The 25,053-nt window shown below is 42.7% G+C and overlaps 1 protein-coding gene across 1 annotated transcript in view; it reads right to left on the reverse strand.

Moving 5' to 3' along the window:
- Positions 1–7,077: 7,077 nt before the first annotated feature.
- tenm4 (teneurin transmembrane protein 4) overlaps positions 7,078–25,053 on the reverse strand; it is a 114,556-nt gene continuing 96,580 nt past the window's right edge. The window contains exons 26-30 of the mRNA XM_008293040.1: positions 20,580–20,815; positions 16,700–16,996; positions 14,068–15,682; positions 11,445–11,587; positions 7,078–7,836 (exon numbers count right to left, since the gene is read on the reverse strand). Of these exons, the coding sequence (XP_008291262.1) occupies positions 7,078–7,836; positions 11,445–11,587; positions 14,068–15,682; positions 16,700–16,996; positions 20,580–20,815 (3,050 nt within the window). The remainder of the gene's footprint in view (positions 7,837–11,444; positions 11,588–14,067; positions 15,683–16,699; positions 16,997–20,579; positions 20,816–25,053) is intronic.

Genomic DNA, 25,053 nt, shown 5'->3' on the forward strand with positions numbered 1-25,053 from the left:
ACACAACCACACACATCAACCACATACACAACCACAGTACACATCAACCACACAACCATAGTACACATCAACCACATACACAACCACAGTACACATCAACCACACACACAACCGCAGTACACATCAACCACACACACAACCACAGTACACATCAACCACACACAACCACAGTGCACATCTACCACATACACAACCACACACACACAGTACACATCGCTGAAGCCAAGAGAAGACTTTCAGACTTTGGTGCTGATGGACTTTATTATTAGATTGTCGATTCTAACATGATCCAAAAAGATCAGAATGATGAACGAAACTGAATTGTGGCACAAACTGAGATAACCACACAGAAAAATAATGATTAAAAACAACACACAACTGAGTAACTTCAATTAATATTTCAGAAATGATTTTCACACAAAAATGGGTTTCAAAGACATGTAAATCAATTTCTGCACAAGATTGGATGTTTTTTTTAAAGACATGTCAAGAGGTGAACGCATCTAGCGGTTACAGTCTGCACTTGCAGAGCTTCCAGTAAGAAACGCCAGACTGTGAATTTGTGAGGGCAACTTTGATATAGCTCCACTTCACACATTATTGATTATCTTGGCAATGTGTATCTCAGTGAAAATGACTGAAAGCCATGTAATGAGTCACTCATACTAGCGCAAAAGGTCAAAATGTTGCCCCTCAAAGGGGCAGTACAGGCTCTCTCACAGGGCTCTTAAGTCTCATATTTTGGAAAATAATGCCTCTCATATTACGAGCATGCAGCATTGTACTGCTTAAGGTGCTAGTCCTGCACATTTTCCATTTTCCCTTTGCAGGTCAGTTTGTATGAGAGGCAACACTGGCCTTTGTATGACCCACAGAAATATGACACCTCGAAAACCATCACCTCGGTTTCATTTCCAGAGCTTGGACTTCACCGAGTGCTTGTGTTGCTGCCGCTGCTGTGTTTTGTCATCACAGTGGGCATCCAAATGAGAGCTAAACCTTGAGGAAAATTCAGCCTCACTTCTCTATGGCCAGTTGGTTTACCATTCCTTGCCCCATTAGCTTTTATGATTGGTCCACCATTTGCATAACTGGTAGAGAGGGGAATGTGGACCTGAATGATTAAAGACCGAATCTGAGGCGGTCCTATCCGTTCAGGCATATGGTGTTATGAGGCTACGCAGCAGATGTGGACCATCGTACAAACCAGTCATTTTATGGATGTTGGGGAAAACTTGAACAAGCGTACCCAGTCATGGTAAGGTGCTGCATTTTGTCAGCTACATTGCTGATCTTCAGGAAAATAAGTGCACCTGGCTGTCACGTAATTACAGTACCTGAGACTGTGACAGAGTAAAACAAGACAGCAGGTGTTTCATTTTCATGGTTATTTTCGGACTACGTACAGGATTCATTGAGTGAATGGATGGTTGGGCCACAGCAGGAATCAACCTTTTGCTGATTTTAACAGCAAATACCTTTGCCAGTGTTTATTCAACACTTGGGCTCAGAGTGGTAAAATTATCAGTGAGAGGAAACAGATGAAGTGTGAAAGCGACGTGACGATATCTCCCCACATCAGTCTCAGCACAGATAATGAGAAATAGTTCATGCATGCGCTTGAGAGAAAAGTTTTGCCTCCCATTGCCAATCAGAGTTGGTGGAATCAGGCTGAAGGCAGCGTTTTATTCTTCCTTCTCACATAAACAGCTGGAAGGGGTTAGTCAAATCTGAATGTAATAGTAGTTAAGTGAACGTGGGTTCAAATTCTGAGTTTGGCTGCATCCACTGTGATACATCGGAGCTGTCAATCTCTGAAACCAACCCAGCCGTCTGCAAAACAGAAGAAAAGACTAAGAAGCTCAGGAGCAACAGGATGACTAGAGGAGTTGAAAATTATTTCATTTTGTCTGATTAATGCAACCCATTTTAAAACAGATGCCAATCTGGTGTGTTATCTGACTTGCATTAGGATGCAAAGATGATGTGTCTTCTGTAGCTTTAATCAGCAACATGAGAGAGATCGTCACCACCCTACAACAAAGTACGACAACCGCAGATTTGTGAGAAATTAATAAGGTTGTCAGTCATTACACTTCTTGGTACATCCTGTTCTCCTCACCTTCTTCAAATGATGGAGCGCAGGGTGCAAAGTATAAGAAGGTGTAAGTAAAATATTGCAGTGTTGTTATTGCAGTATGATGTTCTGATTTATTATCTCAGAATGCCCCAAAAGATAAAGTCTGAGAGGCAAAAAGGCTCCAAAAAAATCTGAAAACCCCAGAAACTATGTCGAAGAGGCAAAAATGCCCTAAAAAAATGTCAAAATGCCCCCAAAAAATGAGTCTGAGAGGCAGAATGTCTTAAGAAATCTTAGAATGCCCCCAAAATTTGTGTGACAATCAAAAATACTTGCTTGAATGCCCCCAAAAAGTGAGTCTAAGAGGGAAAAAAATGCTTTGAAAAATCTCAGAATGCCCCAAAAGATAAAAGTCTGAGAGGCAAGAAGGCTCCAAAAAAATCTGAATACCCCAGAAACTATGTCGAAGAGGCAAAAATGCCCTAAAAAAATGTCAAAATGCCCCCCCAAAAAACTGAGTCTGAGAGGCAGAATGTCTCAAGAAATCTTAGAATGCCCCAAAAAATTGTCTGACAATCAAAAATACTTTTTAAAAAATGCCTGAATGCCCCCAAAAACTGAGTCTAAGAGGGAAAAAAATGCTTTAAAAAAATCTCAGAATGCCCCAAAACCTGTCTAAGAGGAAAATATGCTCCAATAAATATAAGAATGCAGCAAAAAAAAAAACTGAGTCAAACAGACAAAACGTTCAGAAAAATCCTAGAATGAACCAAAAAAACTAAGTCTAAAAGGCAAAAATGCTTTTAAAACAATCCCAGAATGCCCCAAAAACTGTCTAAGAGGGAAAAATGCCCCAAAAGAGCAAGTCTGACAGTCAGTAAAGGCTCCAAAAAAAAAAAATCAATGTCCTAAACACTGTCTAAGAGGCAAAAATGATCCAAAAAAATATCAGAATGCCCCAAAAACTGTCTAAGAGGGAAAAATGCCCCAAAAGAGAAAGTCTGACAGTCAGTAAAGGCTCCAAAAAAAAAAATCAGAATGTCCTAAACACTGTCTAAGAGGCAAAAATGATCCAAAAAAATATCAGAATGCTCCAAAAACTGTCTGAAATCAAAAATCCTTAAAGAAAAAAGTGTCACAATTCCCCAAAAACTATGTCTAGGAGGCAAAAATGCCTAAAGAAAATTTCAGAATGCACAAAAAAAACGGTCTGAGAATCAAAAATGCTTCAAAAAATGCTCCAAAAACTGATTCTAGGAGGCAAAAATTACCCACAAAATATCAAAAACTATATTTATATATGTACAAATGTTTTAACCCCACATTAAGTCATCATTCAATTTCCGTTTACTACCTCCTTCTAACTGTAACTACGTCCGACCACATGGCGCTGTGACTCTCTGGACCTCCATCTTTGTTCACAGAACCACTCAGGAAAAACATGCAATTTGGATTTAATTCATTCGATTGCTTGGATTTATGTTCAAGGCCGTTGATGCTCCATTGTTCCCACAGTAGTTCTCATGTTCTAATAAACGCTCATTCCTCGTTAGACCTGGTTCAGTATCGGTTACGTATAAAAATAAAATTCCCCTTTCAGTATCCGAGCACAGTGTGACCTCCTTCTCTCTGCTCGAGGGGTTGAGGTGAAGTTATCGTTTTTATGATTCTACCAAAAGACTACAACCCTCCAGGCGAAAGGACATTTTCCCTCTCTGCAGCAGCAGAGCTCATCCTTGCAGCAGGACTCTCTGTTCACTGTAAAGAAATCCTTCTTTTACAGAGGCATGTGGGGTTTGAGACTCCGGCTGTCTCAAGGAAAATGAGAGCAACAGATTTGAAATTTACTTTTGTGTAGTCAAACTAGCTGAAGCAAACACGAGCAGTGTGATCGTTTCCTATGATGCTTGTCCTTCACGCGGGGGAGATCAGTGGTTTCCTTGGCTCACATTAATGCAAAGTAGGGAAGAACAAATGAGAGAGAGCTGTCTTCTTAGGTAAAACAGGCCATCACGCTTTCTTCTGGGCACCGAGCTCAGCTCTGCCTGCAGTGAGTGTAAATGTTCCTGGCTCCCTCGCCGCCACCACATACTGTCAGCTAACTCCCGAGCCACCCTGCCTGCTAACAGGATTAGCCCCTGAGCTCCACTTGTTTCAACAAAGTTATCAAGTTTAAAAAAACAGTCTCCTGGTGGCTTTTGTAACATCAAAGGATTGTTCCTCAACTTTGACAGGTTAATTAATAGTCAAGTTCTGCACAGCATCCCTCGAGGCTTGCTTGTCTTATGACAGTTAAATACATTCATACTGTAGAGAAGTTTTTATTAACAGACTCCACTTTATGTGATTCAGCCACATGTTCGCTCCACGTGAGGATTTAATAGGCTTCAAAGTCTAAACAGGTGGTAGAGCATGTTTAACTAAATAATGGCACATGGCGCAATATTACATTATCATATTGCATCAAATTATCCTCATTAAACTCCTATAAAATATGTTGTAGAGTGAGGATGAATAAATATATCATGTACTAAGTGTGCAAATGAACAGTAAAACATGTGTAAGCGGCGTAACGTAGACGCTCGGAGACAAGCGCGGTCGTAAAATTAATATAAAACACCTACACGAGAGAATCTGTCACGCCTCCATTTACGGCGAGAAAAACAGTTTGTCGAACGGAATATCCATCACATAAAAGAAAAACGCAAAAAAAATAAACACAAAATATTCCCTTTATTTTTTTCTACCTTAAGACTACACAGGGTCACCGATGTAGCTCTAAGAGGTATCTACATTTGCATTTTATTTACAGCTTACTTTGATGTCTTCATATTTACACAGTCAAAGAGAAGCGCTAAAAACACAGTGTTAAGAACAAACCGAAACTCAAAATGAGTCCAAAACTTTAGAAAAAGATACAGTCTTATGATGCAACAGTTCTCAGTGCAATATTCCACAATGCAAATATCCTTCATTCATATTATGTAGAACATACATAGTTTTTTTTTTTTTCTTTTGGAAACAAAATGTCACTGAATCAACCAGAAAAGAAAGAAAGAAAAAAAAACAAAAACATAACCCATGTACCGTTTGCTTTATCTTTTGTACAGATTGAGACACTCAACCATGCTCTCAGAACCCCTACACACACAAACAAGTTCATATGTTTGATGGACAAAAATGATAAAAGTCAAGAGTGTGCAGTGGCTTGGCATAGTTCAAAAAGTACCAGAAGTCAAATCAATGTCACAATTTCCAAAATAGTCTCGACTCCTCTTGAGTTTTCACATCATGACATTTTTCGAATGAGCAGAAGTAAATTGTCCTTTGCAGTATCCACTGAGGAGGGGTGGTGGGGGGGGGGGGCACACACACGGATATATGGGAGCTAGAAAGTGTCCACGTGGGTTATTTCCAAGGTTGGCGTGTATGGACGACCTTTAGTCTGTAAACGGGAACTAGTACACCTGCAGGTCTAATGCATTTCAGCCAGCCGTGGGACCAAGTGGAGCCCTGTTCTGGAGAATGAAAGCACTTTCGATGCTGACCTGCGGGCAGCCCTTAGGGCAAAGGCAATTTGTATCTTTCATCTTACCCGCACAACACAATGCAAAGCCTGTCTGTCTCGGCAGCACAATATGTTAATGTTGCATGTATCACTGATGAGACCGGTTTCTTTGACCCTCTTTGTAGTCTCCCTTTTCAAAAAAATTATTTTCATCCCGAGCTTCATTTGATTGGACACTGTGGCGAGGAATACTGACTTAAGCTCACTGACAAACAAGCAGTGCCCTCTCATATGCAACTGAGATCAGTAGAATGCAGTCGGTCTAATGAAAAACACAGTAATTGATTTAACTAAACCACCTTTCATAGTTTATTCCATGTGTTCAAACACCCTTAAGTATTGTTCAAGTACAACAATTAACAATAAAAGGGACAATAGTTCACATTATTTTTTTAAATTCACATTTGTTATACTGTTAATTCATATAGCTATTTATAAAACAAAACTAAAATAGAATTCAAAACCATTCCTGTAAAATACCTTTTTGTTGTTTAATACAGACAATAATTCCACAGTATTTTCTTACAGGGTTGGCTCGTCACTATTTTCATAATCGAGTTGTTTGACCACAGTCAAATGAAAAGGAGCAGAGAACAATTTCTTCCGTTTAAAATAAAGTACACACCAAATAAAAAAAAAGTGACCTCATATCCCTTTGTTGGCTTTACCACACAATTTAAGCTTAATTAAGCAGTTTTGCTAATTTTGTAGTTCATAAAAAAAAAAGAAAAAAAGGCTAACATGCACGGTCAGGGTGCACTGAAGCCTTCCAAGCTAAGACCACAAATGAGTATCAAGCCTCCTCTTAAAAAATTACAAGACATCACACAAATGAAGGTGCTTTGACAAGTTCAGCTAGGGTTTTGATGAAGGGCTCTACCGCCAACAGAAATCTCTCTCATTATTTATGGATGACTGGGGCTATGAGGGTTTCAAGTATAAAAAAGAAGTGATTAAAAGAGAAGGAATCTCCTTGGCTGAGGCGCAGAAAAGGCAGAATGGAGCAAGCTTGTGAATAACAATCTGCAAGTCTGGCAGCAGAGTGAGCCAGTGAACATAATGCATTACCAATACTCCTCTTGGATTCCTTTGAACAGAATCACCAACAGGGATGAGGAAATGGAGTCACAAAAATGAGTCAAAGACATCGCAAATTTTCATCCTCTAGCAGCCGCACTTGGAGGGCAAAGACTGTTAAAGAATCTTCAAAAGGAGAAGGGCACTCTTCTATTAATACAGTGCAACTGATTGCAACCATTTTGTTTTCTTTCCTTTTTTTTTGTGTTTGTTTTTTTTTTTTTTTTTACAGCATATTAAAAACCAAGTTGAGCACAGTCAAAGAAAAAAAATGTGGTCATGTACACAACTGTCTTTGGCAAGAAGTCCCATGTCCTACATGTGAGTGTCACTCGGGAGCCTCGTGTTCATGTCACCTTCGGCCCATTTCACTCTGTCTCATGAAATGAATGTTGTTGACACTGTCTGCCAGCTCAGGGTATTGGTCAACTGAAACCACGTAGTAACCGTCGTAGCCTTGCACCTTCCCTGAGCCTAGGAGCTGCTGCTTTTCTCCCTCAGTCCAGGTTCGCGAGCCCTCCTCTCCGTCCCTTAGTCTCTGGCGCTCCCGGGCCCAAGCCTGGGCTACAGCTCTCTGCCGGGCCAGCTCCAACACGCGGGCCTTCTCCTCGTCCACGCTGCTGCCGTAACGCGTATTCAGACTCAGCGCGCCGTATTGTAGCTGGATGTCAGTAATGCGCCTAGTCCTGCCGTTGAAAACAGTGTTGACCTGAGACACTGTCACGTTGACGCCGTTCTCCAGAGTGCGCCGGCCCACTGTCATGCCAATCAGGGCCAGGTCTCCCTCCACTGAGCCCAGTTTGACAAAGTAGTGGGTATCCATTCCTGTGATGGTGAAGTGAAGGTTTTCAAGATAAAACGCGTCGTTGAGAACTGCGGCCATGCGACGGCCGTCCTCGTTGGCTAAGCTGATGATGTCAGTACTGATGCGACCGTCTCGGATGGCAAACTTCACCCCCTTCCCGAAGATGGAACCACCAGAGGCAAAGATCTTCTTGTCCTCCGTCTGAGGACATCCGGCACTTTTGGCTCTGTAGATTTGCCCAAAACGCTCCAGCTTCACAAAGGCCTTCAGCTGCCTCTGAACTTCACACTGAACACCCAGCAAAGACTGCAAGACAGAGACAACGCTGTTTAGTCACACAGCCCCCACAGCAGCAGCAGCAGCAGCAGCGACATACACAGTAAAACACACTTTCTGTCAGCTCTCTGAGCAAGAAACTGATTTAAACAATATCACTCGATTGTTTGTTTAAAGACGTTATTCTCGATATCTTTTACAAAATATTCACTTCTGATTGCTTCCCGCCTTGGTTTCTAACCTTTATCCTTATCCTACTCTGCATGTGAACTAAGCGGCACTGCCGGCTTTCAGATGGTTCCTTTACAAAGCTGAGATTCATACGGCTTCATTAACATTTCAAACATTTCAGACTCAATGCTATGACTACAGCATACCAGCTATTCTTTTTTGTATTAACACGTATGACTGAATGAGGATGTTTCAACATGAAAAAGAACAGAAAAAAAAAAACGGATCTCGGTTTGCTAGAAGTATATATTTACATTTCTAAGTATATGTATGAGACGCTTTTTGAGGTACACAACAAATTAAAAGGTGGTACAGAAAATATAAATGTCTCATTGATGTCACATTATATGATTAAACATTTTTTTTTTCATGTATAAAAATAATGATGAAATTGCTTCTGTTATCAATGACACACAACAACAAATCCACGATGCTTTGAAGCTGTGAATGTATTGCACATAGTCAAGGTAGGGGCAGAGGTGTTTGTCAGCAAATGCAAATCTCTCTGATCATTTGTGACAGGCATGATATTTTGAAAAAGGGTGAAATTGCTGTCTCCTGACAGCCACGCTGCGCCAAATACGAAACAAGAATCCGCTGGTAACCAGTGTATATATCTCATTCCTTAAGAGATCAAAGCTTTGTATAGATACCACATCGCCTTCAGTCAAAATTAATACTTTGTCCTAATATTACTTGACAAGAGATGCTCCTCGGGATGAAAGAAAGATGTTGAAATGAACAGAATGATATGAAATGGAAGATGGCCAAAACACACTGAGACAGTTGCCTGAACGCAGCAACAAAAAGACTCTCAAACACTGAGCCTTCTTGCAATCGCCCAAGATAAGAGGCTGCCGAGCATCCTGAGGAGTTTTGTCAACAAGTCACATCCAGAGTCTTCTTGACAGTTTCTAATTCCGTCTCTCCGTTAGATGGTGGCTTACAGGCTGGCAGACTGGGTGGGGCTGAGGGAGTATCGAGCTGGCTGCAGTGACCGGCGCATCTGCCTGCTCTGTGACGCGACGCTGCATCGGATCCTGCATGAGGAGGAAGCATATGAAGGGGGGAGGGGGCAGCTGTGTTGTTTGAGCCCCTCAGGGAGCCGAGGCCCTGGGGGGGGACACTTCACACCATGCCACTCCATGTTTGTTTACCGTGCCAGCGTGTGACCCGGTCAGCTGTCCCAGGGGTGGTGGTGGTGGTGGTGGTGGTGGTGGGGTACAGGGGGCAATGTCCTCCACTTTACTGAAACAGCCTCCCGGGACACTCCCAGAGAGGCATCATTCACATAGCATGGGGTGCAATCAAGCCTCCAGCACAAGTCAGAATGAGAGATCAAGCCTTGCGCAGCACAAACCTCATCTGTCTGTCCCCTCACGGAATTTTTCAATCTGTGTGTGGATTCAGCAGCCCGGTGAAATAGGGGCTTAAATGGACAGAGATAGAAAGGCAGGCACACTTCTCTCCTTGAATGATATAAAATAAAACGCCCATTGTATCAGCTTATGTGATGTGTAGTTTTAAAGTTATATTTATGCTTCAAAGAGCCCTACACTTAATTGGGCAGGTCTGCAGAGAGAGTGGCGTTAACCGTCTCAGTTTTTGAAACTCAAAATAAGAATATCATGCCTCGAATCATACACAGGGTAAAAACTAATTATCTCAGTCTTTCCTTATATATCATTTACAGTAGATACTCCAGAGGTGTGCTGAAGGCAAGGCTCCCTCACAAACATGAATAACATCTTCAAATCTAGGCTAACCTTGCTATTTAAAGCCTCAATTACAGGATTTTTCAGAGATATTAAAGTCTATCATGGGTATTCTTGAATATAGAATTGAAGGCTGTGTTTGTAGATGAAACGTTTCCTTTCGATAATATTATGACTCAAACGGACCTGCTTCTATTTAGCGCTTTTGAGTGAAGCAAACAGACAAATTGAATATAGCCTCAATGAATGACTGATTTAATTTTAGCATAATGAAACGCGTCGATTTAGAGTGCTTCCAAGAAGGTGATGGTAATAAATGTAAGTCACTAGATGGGTTGCAGTGGTACGGTTACCCCCCTCCCCCCTAAAATTATGGATAAAAACTTAATTTTAAAACCAGAATCTACTCATTACACAGAGCGATTTCCTTCTCTGCTCCATCAGACATACTGTCCGATATCTAAAATGTAAATAGCTGAGATGCCTTTGGATTAAATTTGATATTTCCAATCCTGCAGCTCCTTTGTAGATCGGTTCCTCTGGTGAGTTCAGAGATTTCTCTGTGGAGTGTACAAGCAGGATTCATGAGTCAGTCCCAGGGGCTTGTGTGCCAAAGCGATCCATGCTGGATGAGGACATAACTGGGGTTTCTGCTCTTACGGTTTTTACACCACACATATGTGACCTGTAACATTACATTGTGGCTTCATAAGCATTTCATTTCCTGTGTAATTGACCACGATGTGCTGAAATGCCTCGAGTGACGCTGAAATTACTTTCATGACTTTAAATGCATATAAAGCACTTTGCAGAGCAGGTGCATCCTACCTATTGGCATGCTATTTTTTGTCAACAAACATTGGACTTGGAAAACCCACTGACAGTAAAATGTTATACTTTTATATCCATTGTAACAGCATGAAAATTGGTCATGCAATTCTGGACTGAAAGGGCGAAAATCCAAAACATTAGGTGCGTATCTTGCAGGTGTTAAGAGATGAAACTCCAACGGTTTATAGTAATATAGCATTTTCTTTTACATCACTACTTTCTCAGTTCATTATGCTCAAGTGGTGTTCGAGGATATTACGGCTGGGGAGTCAGATCAGAGATCACAGATTTAGTACCTCGGATCATATCATCCCAGTAGCTTTTAGGCTTTCAAACAGATGAGAACCTGTTTTTATACTGACAAATACCCACTGTGTTAAGGTAGCAGCCAGAGTGTCATGCAACATGAATCTGCCCTCTTGATGGGTGGCATGCACTCGTCTAGCTGTAACCAAACCCAAGAAGACAACAGTGGCCTCTTCAATAATTCAGTTGAGTTGGAGGCAACTTAAAAGGGCTGATAAAAGCGAGAATCAGAGCATGTCTACTACTTCTCAGTCCTTGGCTAACAGTGTAAAACTGAGATGAAATCAATGGCCAGTGGTGGAGGGAATGGAGAGTGAATTTCCCTAATGGCAGGACAATTACAAGAGCTGTTTAGCCTGACCCCATTCCCCATGATGAGGACTAGGGGCAGAGACCTGGCTCACTGGGCCATGTTTTGGCCTGATAGCTGGCAGCTCCTCTGGGAGTCTGGCTACAAAGAGCATGCCTATTTGCTAATGATGTTGGAAGGGAGAGGGGGCAGAATAGAAGGTGATCTGCGGCGAGATGAAAGGTGGGGTAGGTGAGAGCGACTACCTTGGTGCTGTCCCACTCCTGCGTCTTGATCTGGGTGCGGACTAACTCGTAGGACGGCTCCATGGTCTCCGTGTTTGGTTTGCGGTAGCCGGGGATAACGTTGTACAGTTGGAAGCCAAAGGTCACCAACCAGCTGTTGACATCTGCAGGGGAGCAGGCAAAACAGTGTAACAGTGAGGTACACACACTATGATTAAACAAAACAATTCCTGGCTTCAGAGGAACCATAAAGGACACAGAATTAATTTGCTAAATCTGAAGAGTTGACATTTTGCGGTCAAGTGGCTGTCTCCTTGAAACACTCTTCACTCAGTCTGAGCACTCGATTTGTTTGTGAAAGTGGACAGGCTATGCTAAACACTCGAGATGGTGGCGATGATTCATGTCCACTCTCGCAGGTGCCACACTAATGACACACAGCTGGGTCCCAGAAATGCCAACTGACATCTGAGAGTGTCTGCTGTGCTGATAATTATATACTGTAATTTCATGTCATTTCAAGGCAGCCGAGACTTCGACGCAAGATATTTTGAAGACTCAGCGGGTTCTTTTGCAGTCATTTTTTTTCTAATGAGATGCCGAAAGAGAGAAAAGTGACGTGTGTGAGATTCAAATTCGTGCAATCATGGTAATGCGGTTCGTCTAATAGCAGCCATATATAGGTGCTGCTGCCATCCCCTGTAATAAGTTGTCATTAATTCTGAATGCCATAGAGAGGGCTACAGCCACGACTGGAAGCCTGTTATATCCGAGCCATTTGTTTCTTATGCCTATCAATGTGTTTGTTATGGACAGCGGAATCATTGCTGTGACACTTGGGGGGCAAGTTTGTCACAGATTGGCACTGCCACATTGTGGCACCTGACAAAGCTTTTTTAAATAAGAATTTGTTTGAGGACAATGAAAGGACCCTGGTAATTTAGTGAAAGGAATGTAAATGTCAGCGCCATCAATCACAATTGAAGCAGACCCACTACAGTATATCTATCTAACAGTGTGTTTAGCATTCAAATGCCAGTCAGCCCCTAATGGTGGACTGTGAGGCTGAACGCCTTTCTGTTTGGCAGGCAGCTAAATGGCTTTGTTAAACTGAAAGAAGCAGAAGGCTACGATTCCACCTGAACAAAAAGAGACTTTTTTTCCCCCCCGCTCTCAGTATTGTCTACAGGTAAACGAACAAAAGACAAAAGGTAAAAAATACATTACTCCATAGTCAACAGAAGCATTATCGAGTAAATATGCAGAATGACAGCAGAAAATTAAATCACCGGGTTATGAATAAGATCTGGCTGAAGTCGATTGCTTGAACCGCAGAGTATTCACTGAGTATCCTTAACAATGTTGTTTTCCTTCCAGCGAAAGGAGCTTGATACAACCAGCCCTGGCTATGGTTTCTATGGATCCATTGTGCTCTCCTTCTCCACTGGGGTGCTTTCACTGCCATTTACCTCCTCCCTACCACAAAGAACACAGAATATTTCTGGGAAGGGACCTGAGTGTTCAACAACAGAGAGGGCTTTGCCGTATAGCATTGTTCCCTTTGAGCACTTACAAAACGATAGCCACTGGGCACACGCACAAGCACATATACATGCACGCACACGCACGCGCACACACATGCACAAAAAACACAACCTCAGTGTCCCATTGAGGAAGCTCTTAAAAACCTCCCAAGCACACTGCTTTTCAATATAATTTTGGCAGGGTCTTTTCTTTCAGTTGTGGTTTGTTGTTTGGAACAAAAACACACAAAATTTGAGAGAAAAAAACCCCTGAAAATAACCACTTCTTTGCTCCAAGCAGTTTCACACTGGAAGAAAGGTTAAGATTTCTTCCTCTTTACAACATAAAGAAGTTTTTGCATTAACAATTGTTTTAGTGTGACTCACTTAACATCTGCCAACTGCCATTTCTACTCAAATGCTTGCAAACTATTGTAAAAATTGTTTTAATTATTCAGGTTGCTTTCTGCTCACTTTGGTTTCGGTTGTTAGAGGAATATTTCACACCAAACCCTGCTGTTTAAGCATCAAATATGAGAAAAGCAAATAGATTCACTGTGACTTGAGTGATGTTTAAGGTTTTATGTAACATTTTCTAAAGGAGTTGATGAATTACATTCCATTGTTTCAAACCAAAGTGGAAATAAAAGTGTATTAAAGTATGAGTCCTTTCTGCCCTTTAAAATCACAATGACAACCTTTCTTCATCGTGTTACGATTTTTTGATTATGTTCTCCTAATTATCTTGTAATCATCGGATCCTTGCTCATAATTACGAGATCTTTTGTCATAATTATGACATAGCAAGTCATAATTACAAGTGAATGCTTTCGGTGAAAGTTTCTGTGAATGCAATATGCTTAAATACCCACAGCCTGAAGGCTTTAAATGTGGCCTTGACAAGTTTACAGCTTGCTGCTTTTAAGGGGATGGCAGCTGTGGTTTTAGAAGAGCCTATAAATATTTTCATACTTTGCATTATTTTTGCCATGAGTCTGGGTTTTCACTGGAATGCAACCAAACCGCACTGAAGTCAAGCTGCTGCCTCCTGTAGAGGAGGGTTGTGTGGATGTTTGTTTTGTCTCATCTCTTTAAAACATGGGCCCATTAAGAGAACTTACCTGTCATGTAGCACTTTATCTCCTCATTGTTGCTGAGAGGATTGTTATTCTTGAACATGTACAAGTTGAACGGCACAATGTGGTTGCTGTTGAGACGTTTCCAGATCTCATGGTTGGGTGTTGTCCAGCGGCCGGCAAGGACGTCATAATCGCGTCTTCCCATGTGGACCAGTCTACTGAGAGGCTCATACAGGCCTCCTTGGTAGCCGATGATGAGCTGGAAGCTGGGGTTGGTGTCAAGGTAAACCTCTCCGAACGCTGTGTGGAGGACCTGCTTGATCATGAGGCCTGAACCACTGAACACCGCCAGAGGGGTTCCTATGTTATCGCAGGCCACATAAAACTCATCCCCGCTGCTTAACTCCATGGCAAAGAGGTGTCCCTGCAGGTCGTAATACAGCGACGTGATCTCGGAGCTGGAGTGATTGTACATATGGGTGACCCTAGTGGGGCTGGATAAGTCGGCGTAGAAGAACTGCAGGTGGTGGCCCATGCTGCTTCTGCTCGACACCCTCCTGCCCAAGCCATCGTAGCGGTATTTGATGCTCCAGCCGGTCACTTTGTTGTACACTTTAATTAGCAGGCCAGCTGAGTTGTACTCAAAGTAGTCATTGCCTCGCTGCTTGAGGAAACCATCCTCATCCATCCTATATTGGACATCTCCCAAGCGAGTGATGCGGTCTCTGATATCGTAGCGTAGCGGCGTGAGACGAGCGCTGTTTCCAGGGCTGAGGAGGTGCAAGTTGCCGTTGAGGTCGTAGCTGTACCTCCACAGAGGCTTGTCATTGATGGAGACCACCTGGAGCTGCCCATCAGCGTCATACTCGTACGTGTAGCGTGTGGTGTTGGCGTAAGGTCCAACTTTCAGCTCCTTGGCCACCACCCGCCCCATGTTGTCATACTGCACCATCATCCAGTACATGAGTGAGCGAAAGATCTCATATTGGACCTCCTTCACTCGACCGTAAGCATCAAAGTGTTTGGTGTGGGTCATCACCGCTGTGGTTATAATTTGGTTTATGTCGTAGTAGATTACTCCAAATTTGCCAAACTGCTCTGTTTTGCCAGACACATCGTCATAGCGATATAAGTCGATCGGCAACGGCGTTTCATTAATGACAGCCTGCATGCTGGTCACACGGAAACTGTTGTCGTAGACGTAGTCAAACCTGGCGTTGACCATGCCCTCTTCGCTGAATCTGAAAATCTGCCGGTCAATCAGCGGGCCTATCTGACGGTAGCGGATGGTGCAGGTGAAGCCCTCGCTCTGCAGGTTGACGGTCTTCAGCATGCCCGCCACCTCATCGTAGGAGAAACCGATGCGCGTGGTGTCGTAAAGAATCTCCAGCAGCTTGGCAAGCTTTCCGTATTTGTAGATGACCCTGCGGCCTGTGCCCAGGTAGGTGGTCTGCAGCAACTGGCCGTCCTCACTGTAGTCCTGGAGCACTGAAGCGTTACCTTCAGGGGGCCGGTAGGTGTTTCTGTAGTAGCCAATGGAGCGGGAGGTCTCGAGGGTCTGCCGAGCTACGTTGGGCATGGTCACAGAGGAGAGTCGATCATTTTTGTCAAATTCAAAGATATACTGCCTCTGGCTGTAGAGCAGCAGGACCATCGACTGTAAAGAGAAGAGGAAAGAAGAGTAGTCTTTGTTAGATTTCAACACAGTGTAAGGTTGATTAAATTTAAAAGCTTCACTTTGCAGATAATATAATTGATGCATTTGCTGCTATATCAACATTTAAAATAAAAAAAAAAAAGACGTGTATTTATAAATTATATAAACGCAACAAAAAAAGTGCACACGTAATTCAACATAACCTGTGAATCTATTCCTTCTGTTAAAATGTTTGTTGTCAGTACTGTACAAGACACCAGGACTGCACACTACAAAACATGCAAAATGTCAACAGTAATAACATATGCATGCAAGCATGAGTCAGACCAAATCTAAGGTTAACATTTCCCTCAGAGATGATTTCATAAACATAAATAAAATGATGATGACAATAAACAGGCTGCTTCTCCTTTCTTATTTGTCGACTCTTTTGATCTAAACGGTGCGAAGGAATTGAATTTCAGATCGAAAATTTCCGTTCACGCCCGTCTTGGACCGATAAATGACGCCTTTAAATCTGCTATAAGGCTGTCACAACGGGCTGCATTTCAACACTTAAGAGATTGCTGAAATACAGACTATAGCCAATATTAACAAGTTGACTGCCTGCTGTTTTCATATTACACGCCTAAGCTGGAGAATAACAGCTCTTCACCTTCTCCCAAATAATCTTTTTCCTTGAGTTAGTGAGCAGAAAGTGACATTTCACTCTGTTTCTTTTCATCAGAGCTATTTCAGGTTGAACTTTGCTGTCAGACTGTGGTAACAAAGTATAACGTCTGCGGTGCACCAGACACTTTTAATTACATTTCGGCTGATATCTATGCAGGAGCCTGATAATGCAGCACAAACACGGCTGGAGTATTACAAGTTAACTTTTAACAGGAGTCGAAAATCTCCCCGTCAAATTTCGCACACAGACACACCTCCACGATTTATCTGTATAACATGTCCTTCCTGTCTTATGTTACATTTTTTATCTTTAAACCATTTAAGTACAACACCAACAATTTGTACCTTTTCCAGATAAGTGTAGCTCCAAGATTTTCCATCAGCAAATATCTGCGAGATGATTCTGCCGTTCTGGTCGTACTCCATTCGTACAGACATGGTGCCTCTTTGGATGCCCGCCACGTGCCCTCCACTGGAGTAGGTGACATTGACTCCGTTCAGACGACTGCTCGGTGCCCACAGAGTCGGCCGCCCGGCGTGGTCATAGTGGATGCGTAACGTGAACTTCCTGTGGTCGTCGTAGACCTTTTCCGTTCTGGTGATTCGATCGAAGTCCAGTGACAGCAAGTTCCTGTTGTGAACCTACAGGAAAAGGAGCGGGGCGTTAGAAGCTGTTAATTTGACCACAGCATCTCCACCACCAGGGAATAGGCACGTCTAGAAGTTTGAAATGATTGGGAGGAATTGGTGCGCCGCTCTTCTGAGGTGGAACCTTATGAGGAGACCTTTAATCACAAAGCGATTATTTCATATTCTTCTTTTCATGGCTTTTAATTACAACAGTGGAGCTCTATCTCAGGACTGCAGGAGCCACTGAAGTGATGAAATTGTAAGAATTACCACATTTCTTTGTTTGTGCAAAAATTCAGCAGAGTCTTAGTGGGAGTATGCCTATTCATGCAAGAAACATTAGAGTCACATTGATCATTAAATTCATTTTTACTGCGTACGGAAAAGAATTACCAAGCGCAGATGACTCTCGTTTCATTTAGCCATTTCGGTAAATTGAAAAAGAGGAATGAAAATCAGTTCGTCGCCGATGTGACTCAAAACATTGCTGTGTGACATGCGCCTCTTTTGAAAGCGTCGGACTAAAACCGTGACCTTTGGCTTTTCTGTGGTCGGAGCAGAAAGACACGGATCTGAAGAGCTTTAGGAGGAAGCTCCTGTACTGCAGCCAAAAAGTTCAAACCTGCAGTCCTGCCATTATGTTTCAAAGTCAGCAGCCTCCGTAAGCAAAAGCTACAGAGGAAGAAGACATAAAATCAAGGGAACACAAGAGCTTAGATTGCAGATCAGAAGAAATCTCTATTCAAACCACTACTTTAACACCATCTGGTAAGTTGCGGAAGATGGGGCTATAGAGGTCTTTAGCTGTAATTAAAACTACCCCTCTGATTAAGTATTATTTATCATATTTTTTTTTTCCTTATTAATCTTCCGAGTTTCTCTTCAGGTGTGCTATCTTTTGGCTTAGCAAAATGCTTGGCAAGGCTTAAAACATCTTAAAGTGGCTCAGAAAGCTGCTTCTGGCTACTTTCCAGACACATGCCACAGAGCAGGTCACACAGGGATTGCCGAGAGAACCTCACTTTTTTCAATCTCGCATTGAGAAAAGCACGCTTAGGTCTCTCATCTGTGAAGGGACAATTACACCAGAGGTAATTAACGTCACTGATACCTAATTGAGAGGATTACTTTAACTAAAAACCAACGGAATCACGAGAAGCATGAATCCATGGACATTTGGAGTGGCACAAGCAATTTGAGCCCCAAGAACTGAAGGTGGGGGTGGTGGTCCTTCAAGGGATGTTGAAATAGGAACAGGAGGGGCCCTGTTAGTTGTCCCTCTCTTTCGCTTTCAAACACTGTCATAACAAGTGTCAGACTTCACTGAAATTACTACACCTTTTATTCATTTCCTAAAGAGAGGTTACTGGATATTACAGACTGAGACCCCTCCCGCTCTGGCGTTTCATAAAACACTGTGCTCAGTGTTTCAAAGTCTTTCATAGCAGCAGTAGAGCCCATCCCAAGAGAATGGAAACCCACTCAAGGGGAATTATTTCAAATTGGACATCACCTCTAAAAGGAATTTCTCAAAGAAATTAGGTGTGTAGAATCCGTGGACAGACTGTTCGAGTACACTAGAATTACAATGTACCATTTGAAACTGTTCTTGACATGAAACATCACAGCTACATCTGATCTCGCGATCGATATCAAAGATTTTTGTGTCAAATGACAATCTCAATCTGTCATTTCACAAGCGAAAATGCCTTTTTTTTTTTATTAGCGCTCATGATTAATTCAATTCAGCGACTGTTTTCTTCAATAACACCAGTTTAGTCCCGCGTTGCAATCAAAGAAAAACACATTCGATCTTTTGTATTTGTTTTTAACTCACATCTATTTAGAACAAACAGGCCGGCATTACGAGCCACTGCGATGACTCTGAAATACACACATATCAGCTTTGTGTCTGCTTTTAATTCCACATCAAAGTGGTTGGAGATCCTTGGTTTGGTGGAGTTGTAGCCACGAGGGTTCTCTCATTACTGTACATTAACAAACTACTCAAACTAGATGGTTTGCTGTCATGGAAAGAACCAGAGCGACTGTGCCTCAGGAACATAAATCATGCACACTGTGGGTGGCTGGGAGGGGAGAGGGGAGGAAGCCCGGGAAGCACGTGGCACTGTAGGAGAGGTAAACTGAGGACCATCGCTGACCTGTTCAGCCCTAGGACAAGAAAAGCACAGCACAACAAACGCACGCACGTGTGGTTCCGCTGTGTGCTAACGACAGAAACAAACTGGAACACGGACAGCAACGGTCCAAACGCTGCTGCTGCTGCTTCTTCTCTCCATCATCGCTGCTCCAAACAAAGATCTGCACAGCCAGGCTCACACAGTCGCCCCTGTTGCTCTCGTTCTCATGCATCCCTCTGTTCTGTATTCAAGACCTCCCACCCCCCCTACCTCCAGCCCCCAGCCACGCACTGCCACACACACTCACTCAGCCACCCACGTAATATCACTTGACATGTCACTCAAGGTCGCTCAATGATTCCAGCTCCGTTCATCCCCTCTGTTGTTGCCATTAGACTGCTCCCATTTCCTATCTCACCCCTGGGGCCATTGTCTGTAACATACATTAGAAGCTTTCACTTCCAAAGGGGCGACAAGGCCATTAAATGAACAGCCAATGACAGACAAAGTGGCACCTCCCCATTAGCTGTGTTGCCTCCCAGAGAATGTGGAAGACATCTTAACTAAAACTGCTGTTTGCTTTACGAAGCCAAGGAAAAAAAAAAAAAAACTATATGGGCCAATCAATCAGGACACATTTGTTACTGGAGCTCTGGGTGTTAATAGTTATGTCCAGTCTGTCGTTCTCTTTGCTTTACGGTCAAACATTGAGTGTTTACTGGGTTATTAAAGGGACCTGTTGATATTCTATGTGCAACTGTGTCGTCTTTACAAGGTTATCTTCTTGAGGTCATTTACACAGTCCCTCTCTGAATTTTGATTTCGTCCAGAACTCATCGTATTAAAATACAGAGTGTGTACAATATGAAGTCACATTTACAGTCGACTACTTATGTCCCATTTAGATCAAAAATACAACCGACTAAAAAATGAGCAGCATTGTGTTGGATGTGCTGCTACAATTACGGGTGAGACTAGAACATATGATCCAGACACTGAAGTCTAAATAAGAGTTTGAATGCCTACCACCTACCAAAACACTGATTTATAGATATGACGAACAAATTTTTGATCTCGAAAAAGTTCAAAGAGTCCATGAATTATTTAAACCCTCTGAAGTGTCGCTGTGATCGCATGTAGCCGAACCGAGCACGTTTTGCACAGAAAAACAGCTGAGCTTTGGCGCACCGACTGACAGTTTCCACAATGAAATCACTGAGAACAAAGCAGTCGTGCCGAGGATGAAACCGGCATCATCGGAGCCGTTGCTGCATTTTTCTTTTCATCAAAAACTCCAAATGTCGTTTTAATCTGGAGAGTCACAATATTTTTTCTTCTGGTGCATCAATTCGATGATTGCAGGTAGTTTGGAGTTTAGTGTGGCATTACTACAAGCATAAGGCAGCAGATAGGTGTGTAACCATCATTCACTCGTAGCAAGGCAGCATGCTTACCCTTAATCTGCGTCCGTACACGGTGACCTGGCCGCGAGCCTGCTCCTTCCTCTGCCTCCACTCGACCAGGTTGAGGCCGTTGTCGATAGCCAGGGTCACGTTCCTCTTGCTGACCGTGGGGTTGACCGTACCGGCCAGCAGGTGGGGCTCAGTGTACAGCGACACCTCCATGCCGTTGGCCAAAACTAGCCGCAGCGAGCCATCCAAACCAATGAAGTAGCTGTTCCGAACTTGATCTGAGAACACAGAGGAAAACGGCCAAGATTAGGATTAGAGAGGGCCGAAACAAAGAGGGCTTCTCCTCCGGCTGACGCAAGTGGACCAAATCTAATATTCATCTGAGTAAGACGCAAGCATAATGACCGAAAATGGCTGCTCAGCAAAAAGAAAGCCTTTAGCAGCAGTATTTAACTGAACCACTGCGATAATGTTAGGTCTGTGACAACAAAGATCAATAGTGAGAGGTTTCACAGCGCCAGTAAAGTAAAGTTTTACAGCTGTTGCAGCAGCCTGGAGGATATGGAGGAATGAAAACTATCAAAGCTGCTAGCTTGCCTGTGGCCACAGAGAAGGCAGGGTGAAATACACATTCGCTTGCGCACACGTACACACACACAATCATTCACAAGGGATAAATCTGAGCCTGTCTGTTACTGTCCCTAGGTGATGACAGCCTGTGTTCCAGCTCTAGACCAGTGACTAATGTTTCCACTGAGCATCTCATATACATTCATAAGAGATAGTCTCCCTCTTGCTATTTCGCAGTAGACTAAAACGCAACCAGGATGAATATTATTCTCAATAAGAACAATGGGAAACTAATGGTTTGTCAAACACTACATTAGTTGGTTGACTTCCTTTAACAGAAAATAAAAATCACACGGCGGTTTCCTTGTGCTGATGTGTCATGTTCAAGTGGCTGCGACAATTTCTTTATTGTGGACAAAGATCAACAATCACGCGGGAAGTTCCTTGTCTTTTTCTTTTGCACAAAGCGCCACAGGGCGTGTTGCGACAAGAGGAATGGGCAGCGGAGGCAGGGCTGACCTTGCAGTGGCCCTTACCTCTCTCCATCATGCCGACACCTCAGGGGTTGACCAAAGACCTCTGGGGCAGACCCTACCAAAAGGAGGCCTCTGAGACCAAAAGAAGCTGGAAAGTACCGCTGAACTGGGGAGTTAACACTAATGCATGCAAACAGTTCAGCAGGGGAGGGGATCGGCTCTGCTGTGACATTTAAAGAGGCTGTAGACGGTTTAAAATCAAACAGTGAACCTGTCGTGATAAAGCTCACCGTTTTCACTTCTCAAACTAATAATGTTTTTGTTGAAGAATGAAATACACATGGAGCCTTTGTTATTATTTCTCCAGTGTTCAAACATGTACAAAAACTTGTATTTTCTTATTGTGTGATAAAACTACACCTGGTTGGAGATGTAAATATAAAGTCTCCTTTAATCTATCCTTCGTTTCCTGCATCTACCAGCTTCGCATAATTGTGCAAAAGCTTGCAAAGAAAAGGACAAAAACACAGTCAGATGACCAGAAAAAAAAAAAAAAATCTTGAAGGAGTGCATTCATGTGTTATGTGATCACCCGGTTGCCAGCTTACAAAGCAGACAATAGTGAATTAATTAACAGGCCGAGTTCCTGGCGCCGCTTTTCTCACAGGCAGATGTCTAAGACAAGGTCACAACATGGAGGTGACCACTCCGTTAAACAACAGTGAGAAACCAGAGATTGTCATCTTCTGTTTCAGCTCTGCGACGAGTCCCAGAGAGAGAGGACGGGTTCAAATCTGAATCAGAAGTTCGGTGGCGGAGAAGGTGTGCAGGTGGGGCAGCATTTTAAAGACTAGAATAAGTCCACAGAGATCAAAGCCATTAGCGAGTGATCAATGAAGTGGCTGGTCAAAAACAGGATATCACAATGTCTAAATGTGTTGAATAAATCGGCCGGCTCTCCTCGTGTGTCTCTCGAACAAAAATTTCTTAATCCTGCAGGCTCTCGTATGGACCACCAGCACTGTGTTTTATGATTCATTTTTAAGACAGAAAATCAATGTATTTTTTTTTCAATTCTGGGAAATGGGAGCTGCACTACACAAGTTATTAAAACAGAGGAGCAACAAATACTACCGTGAGGATAGTGCATGTGGGAAGTTTTTAGATCCTTTTAAGGTTTTTTTTGTTCACATTTTATTGTTTTCAGACTCCTCTTAAAATGTCAATACTCCACCATGACAAAGCAAAATGAAAGACTGACTGGTCTGAATATTTTGACCCTTGTTATGAAAATGAGCCCTGGTGCATCCTACTCTGATTAGTGGTCCTGGAGATGCTTTTAGAACTTGATTTGATTTAGTTCAGAAGAAGTTTGGAACCACTGCCACCACTAGTGGCCATCTAATCAAAACAGAGTAATCTGGGATGAAGGACCTCAGTTAGACAGTAACCCAATGGTCACTACGAGCGATATCCAGAGTTCCTTTGTGGAGGCGGGAGAACCTTACAGAAGGACAACCATCGCTGCAGCACTCCACCGATCAGGCCTTTATGCCAGAGTGGCCAGACAGAAGCCATTTCTCACTAAAATGCACATGATAGCATGCTGGGAGTTTGCCAAAAGGTACCTGAGTGACTCTTAGACCATGAGAAGAAAAATCCCCCGGTCTGATGAAACAAAAACTGAACCATAATTCCCAACTGCATGCATGGAGGAAACCGGGCACCGAGCATCACCTCATTAATACCACTCCTACAGTCAAACCCGGTGGTGGCACCATTATTCTGTGTGGATGTTTTGCAGCGACAGGGACTGGGACAGCAGCCAGGACAGAGGAGAAGATGGATGCAGAAAAATATAGAGCAATCCTGAGTGTAAACTTTTTTGCAGAGTGCTCAGAATCTCAGGATTTGGCGAAGGTGTGCTGCCAAGAAAACAAAAGGAGTGGCTTCAGGAAAACTCAGTGAAAAATCCTGAAGTGGCCCAGCTAAAGTTCAGACCTGAACCCAATAGAGCATCTCTGGAGAGACCTAAAAGTAGCTGTGCATCAGTGTTCGCTATGCAACTCGGTGGAGCTTGAACAATTCTCCCAGAAAATATGAAGGAAACTTCAAGTCTGCCAAGTTTGTAGAATCATTCCCATGATGACTTGGGGCTGACATTACTGCCAAAGGTGCTTTCACCAAGTACTAAGGAACTGAATAAGTCTTTTATTTTGATACATTAACAAAACACTTCAAAAATATATCTATATTTTTGACTATGTGTTGATTGATGAGAAAAAAAACTCACCTGAATCCATTTTAGGATAAAAGTGAAATAAAAAATGTGTAGAAATGGTCTGAAAACTTTCTGAATACACTCTAAGCTTTTTAATTTACAAACAGAGCGAGACGTCCCTTGACCCCCCTGGATACAGACATGCAGGTGGGTTTTCTTTCCCGGGTTTTGAGATATCTGTAGCAGTATAGTAAGATAAAATTTTATTTGTACTGCCCAAACCACTGGGAAATTACTTTTGAAAAAGTCAACAGCTATGTATCAGCCAAGACTTACATTTCTGGTTATTCTATATCAGTTTTTTTTTTTATTGGAAAACTCTTCTGAGTAGTCTCCGTTAAAACTGTCGGTAGCCCACATGGTGGCAGTCCACAATACTATGTGAGGCTGAGGCCCTACCAGATACGGCCAGAGGGTGCTTCCCTGCGAGTTTCCATCCCAGGCAGCTCCGTCTCAAACAGGGTCTATCCCAAACTGACAGTCCACAGAGATCTCTGAATTGCTTTTTGTCTACTGCCTTACCTGACAGTAGTTTGCCTTGGGCCTTCCTACAAGAAGCTCTTGGCTCCTACAACATAGCTTCCTGATTCAGCAGAGCGCAGCATATTCACCACAATAACTCATCTTGTTTAACTTTCACAATAATGATTGCTACATGTTCACTGCACGCACAAATGTTCATTAATAACATAACTATGAACACAAAGCATCCCAGACAAAAAGTTGTCAATAAGCCCAAACCTTTCGACAAGTTCCATCTAAACCAGGGATCTCCAACTCCGGTTCTCGTGAGCTACTATCCTGCAGGTTTTAGATGTTTCTGTACTGCAACACACCTGACTCAAATTAATGGATCTCCAACAGCTTGTTGTCAAGTTCTGCACAAGTCTGTTAACGATCCATTAATTTGAGTCCGGTGTGTTGCAGTACGGAAACATCTAAAACCTGCAGGACAGTAGCTCACATGGGCCGGCGTTTTAGATCCCTGTTCTAAACAATATTATCAATGTCACTGTAATATTACTTCTCAATAGTTTGTGCAATATTAGTTTCTGCATCATGTGTACCATTTCATTTAATGTGCAATATGTAATGTGCAATATTTGATATTTTCATTTCTCAGGCGTAATAATTCAGCTTTTGGTTTAACATGTCAGTTTCATTTGCAACTTTGTGCAATATTTCACTT

The sequence above is a fragment of the Stegastes partitus genome, unplaced genomic scaffold, assembly GCF_000690725.1.
Source record: "Stegastes partitus isolate 25-593 unplaced genomic scaffold, Stegastes_partitus-1.0.2 Scaffold853, whole genome shotgun sequence".
Classification (NCBI taxonomy): Eukaryota; Metazoa; Chordata; class Actinopteri; family Pomacentridae; genus Stegastes; species Stegastes partitus.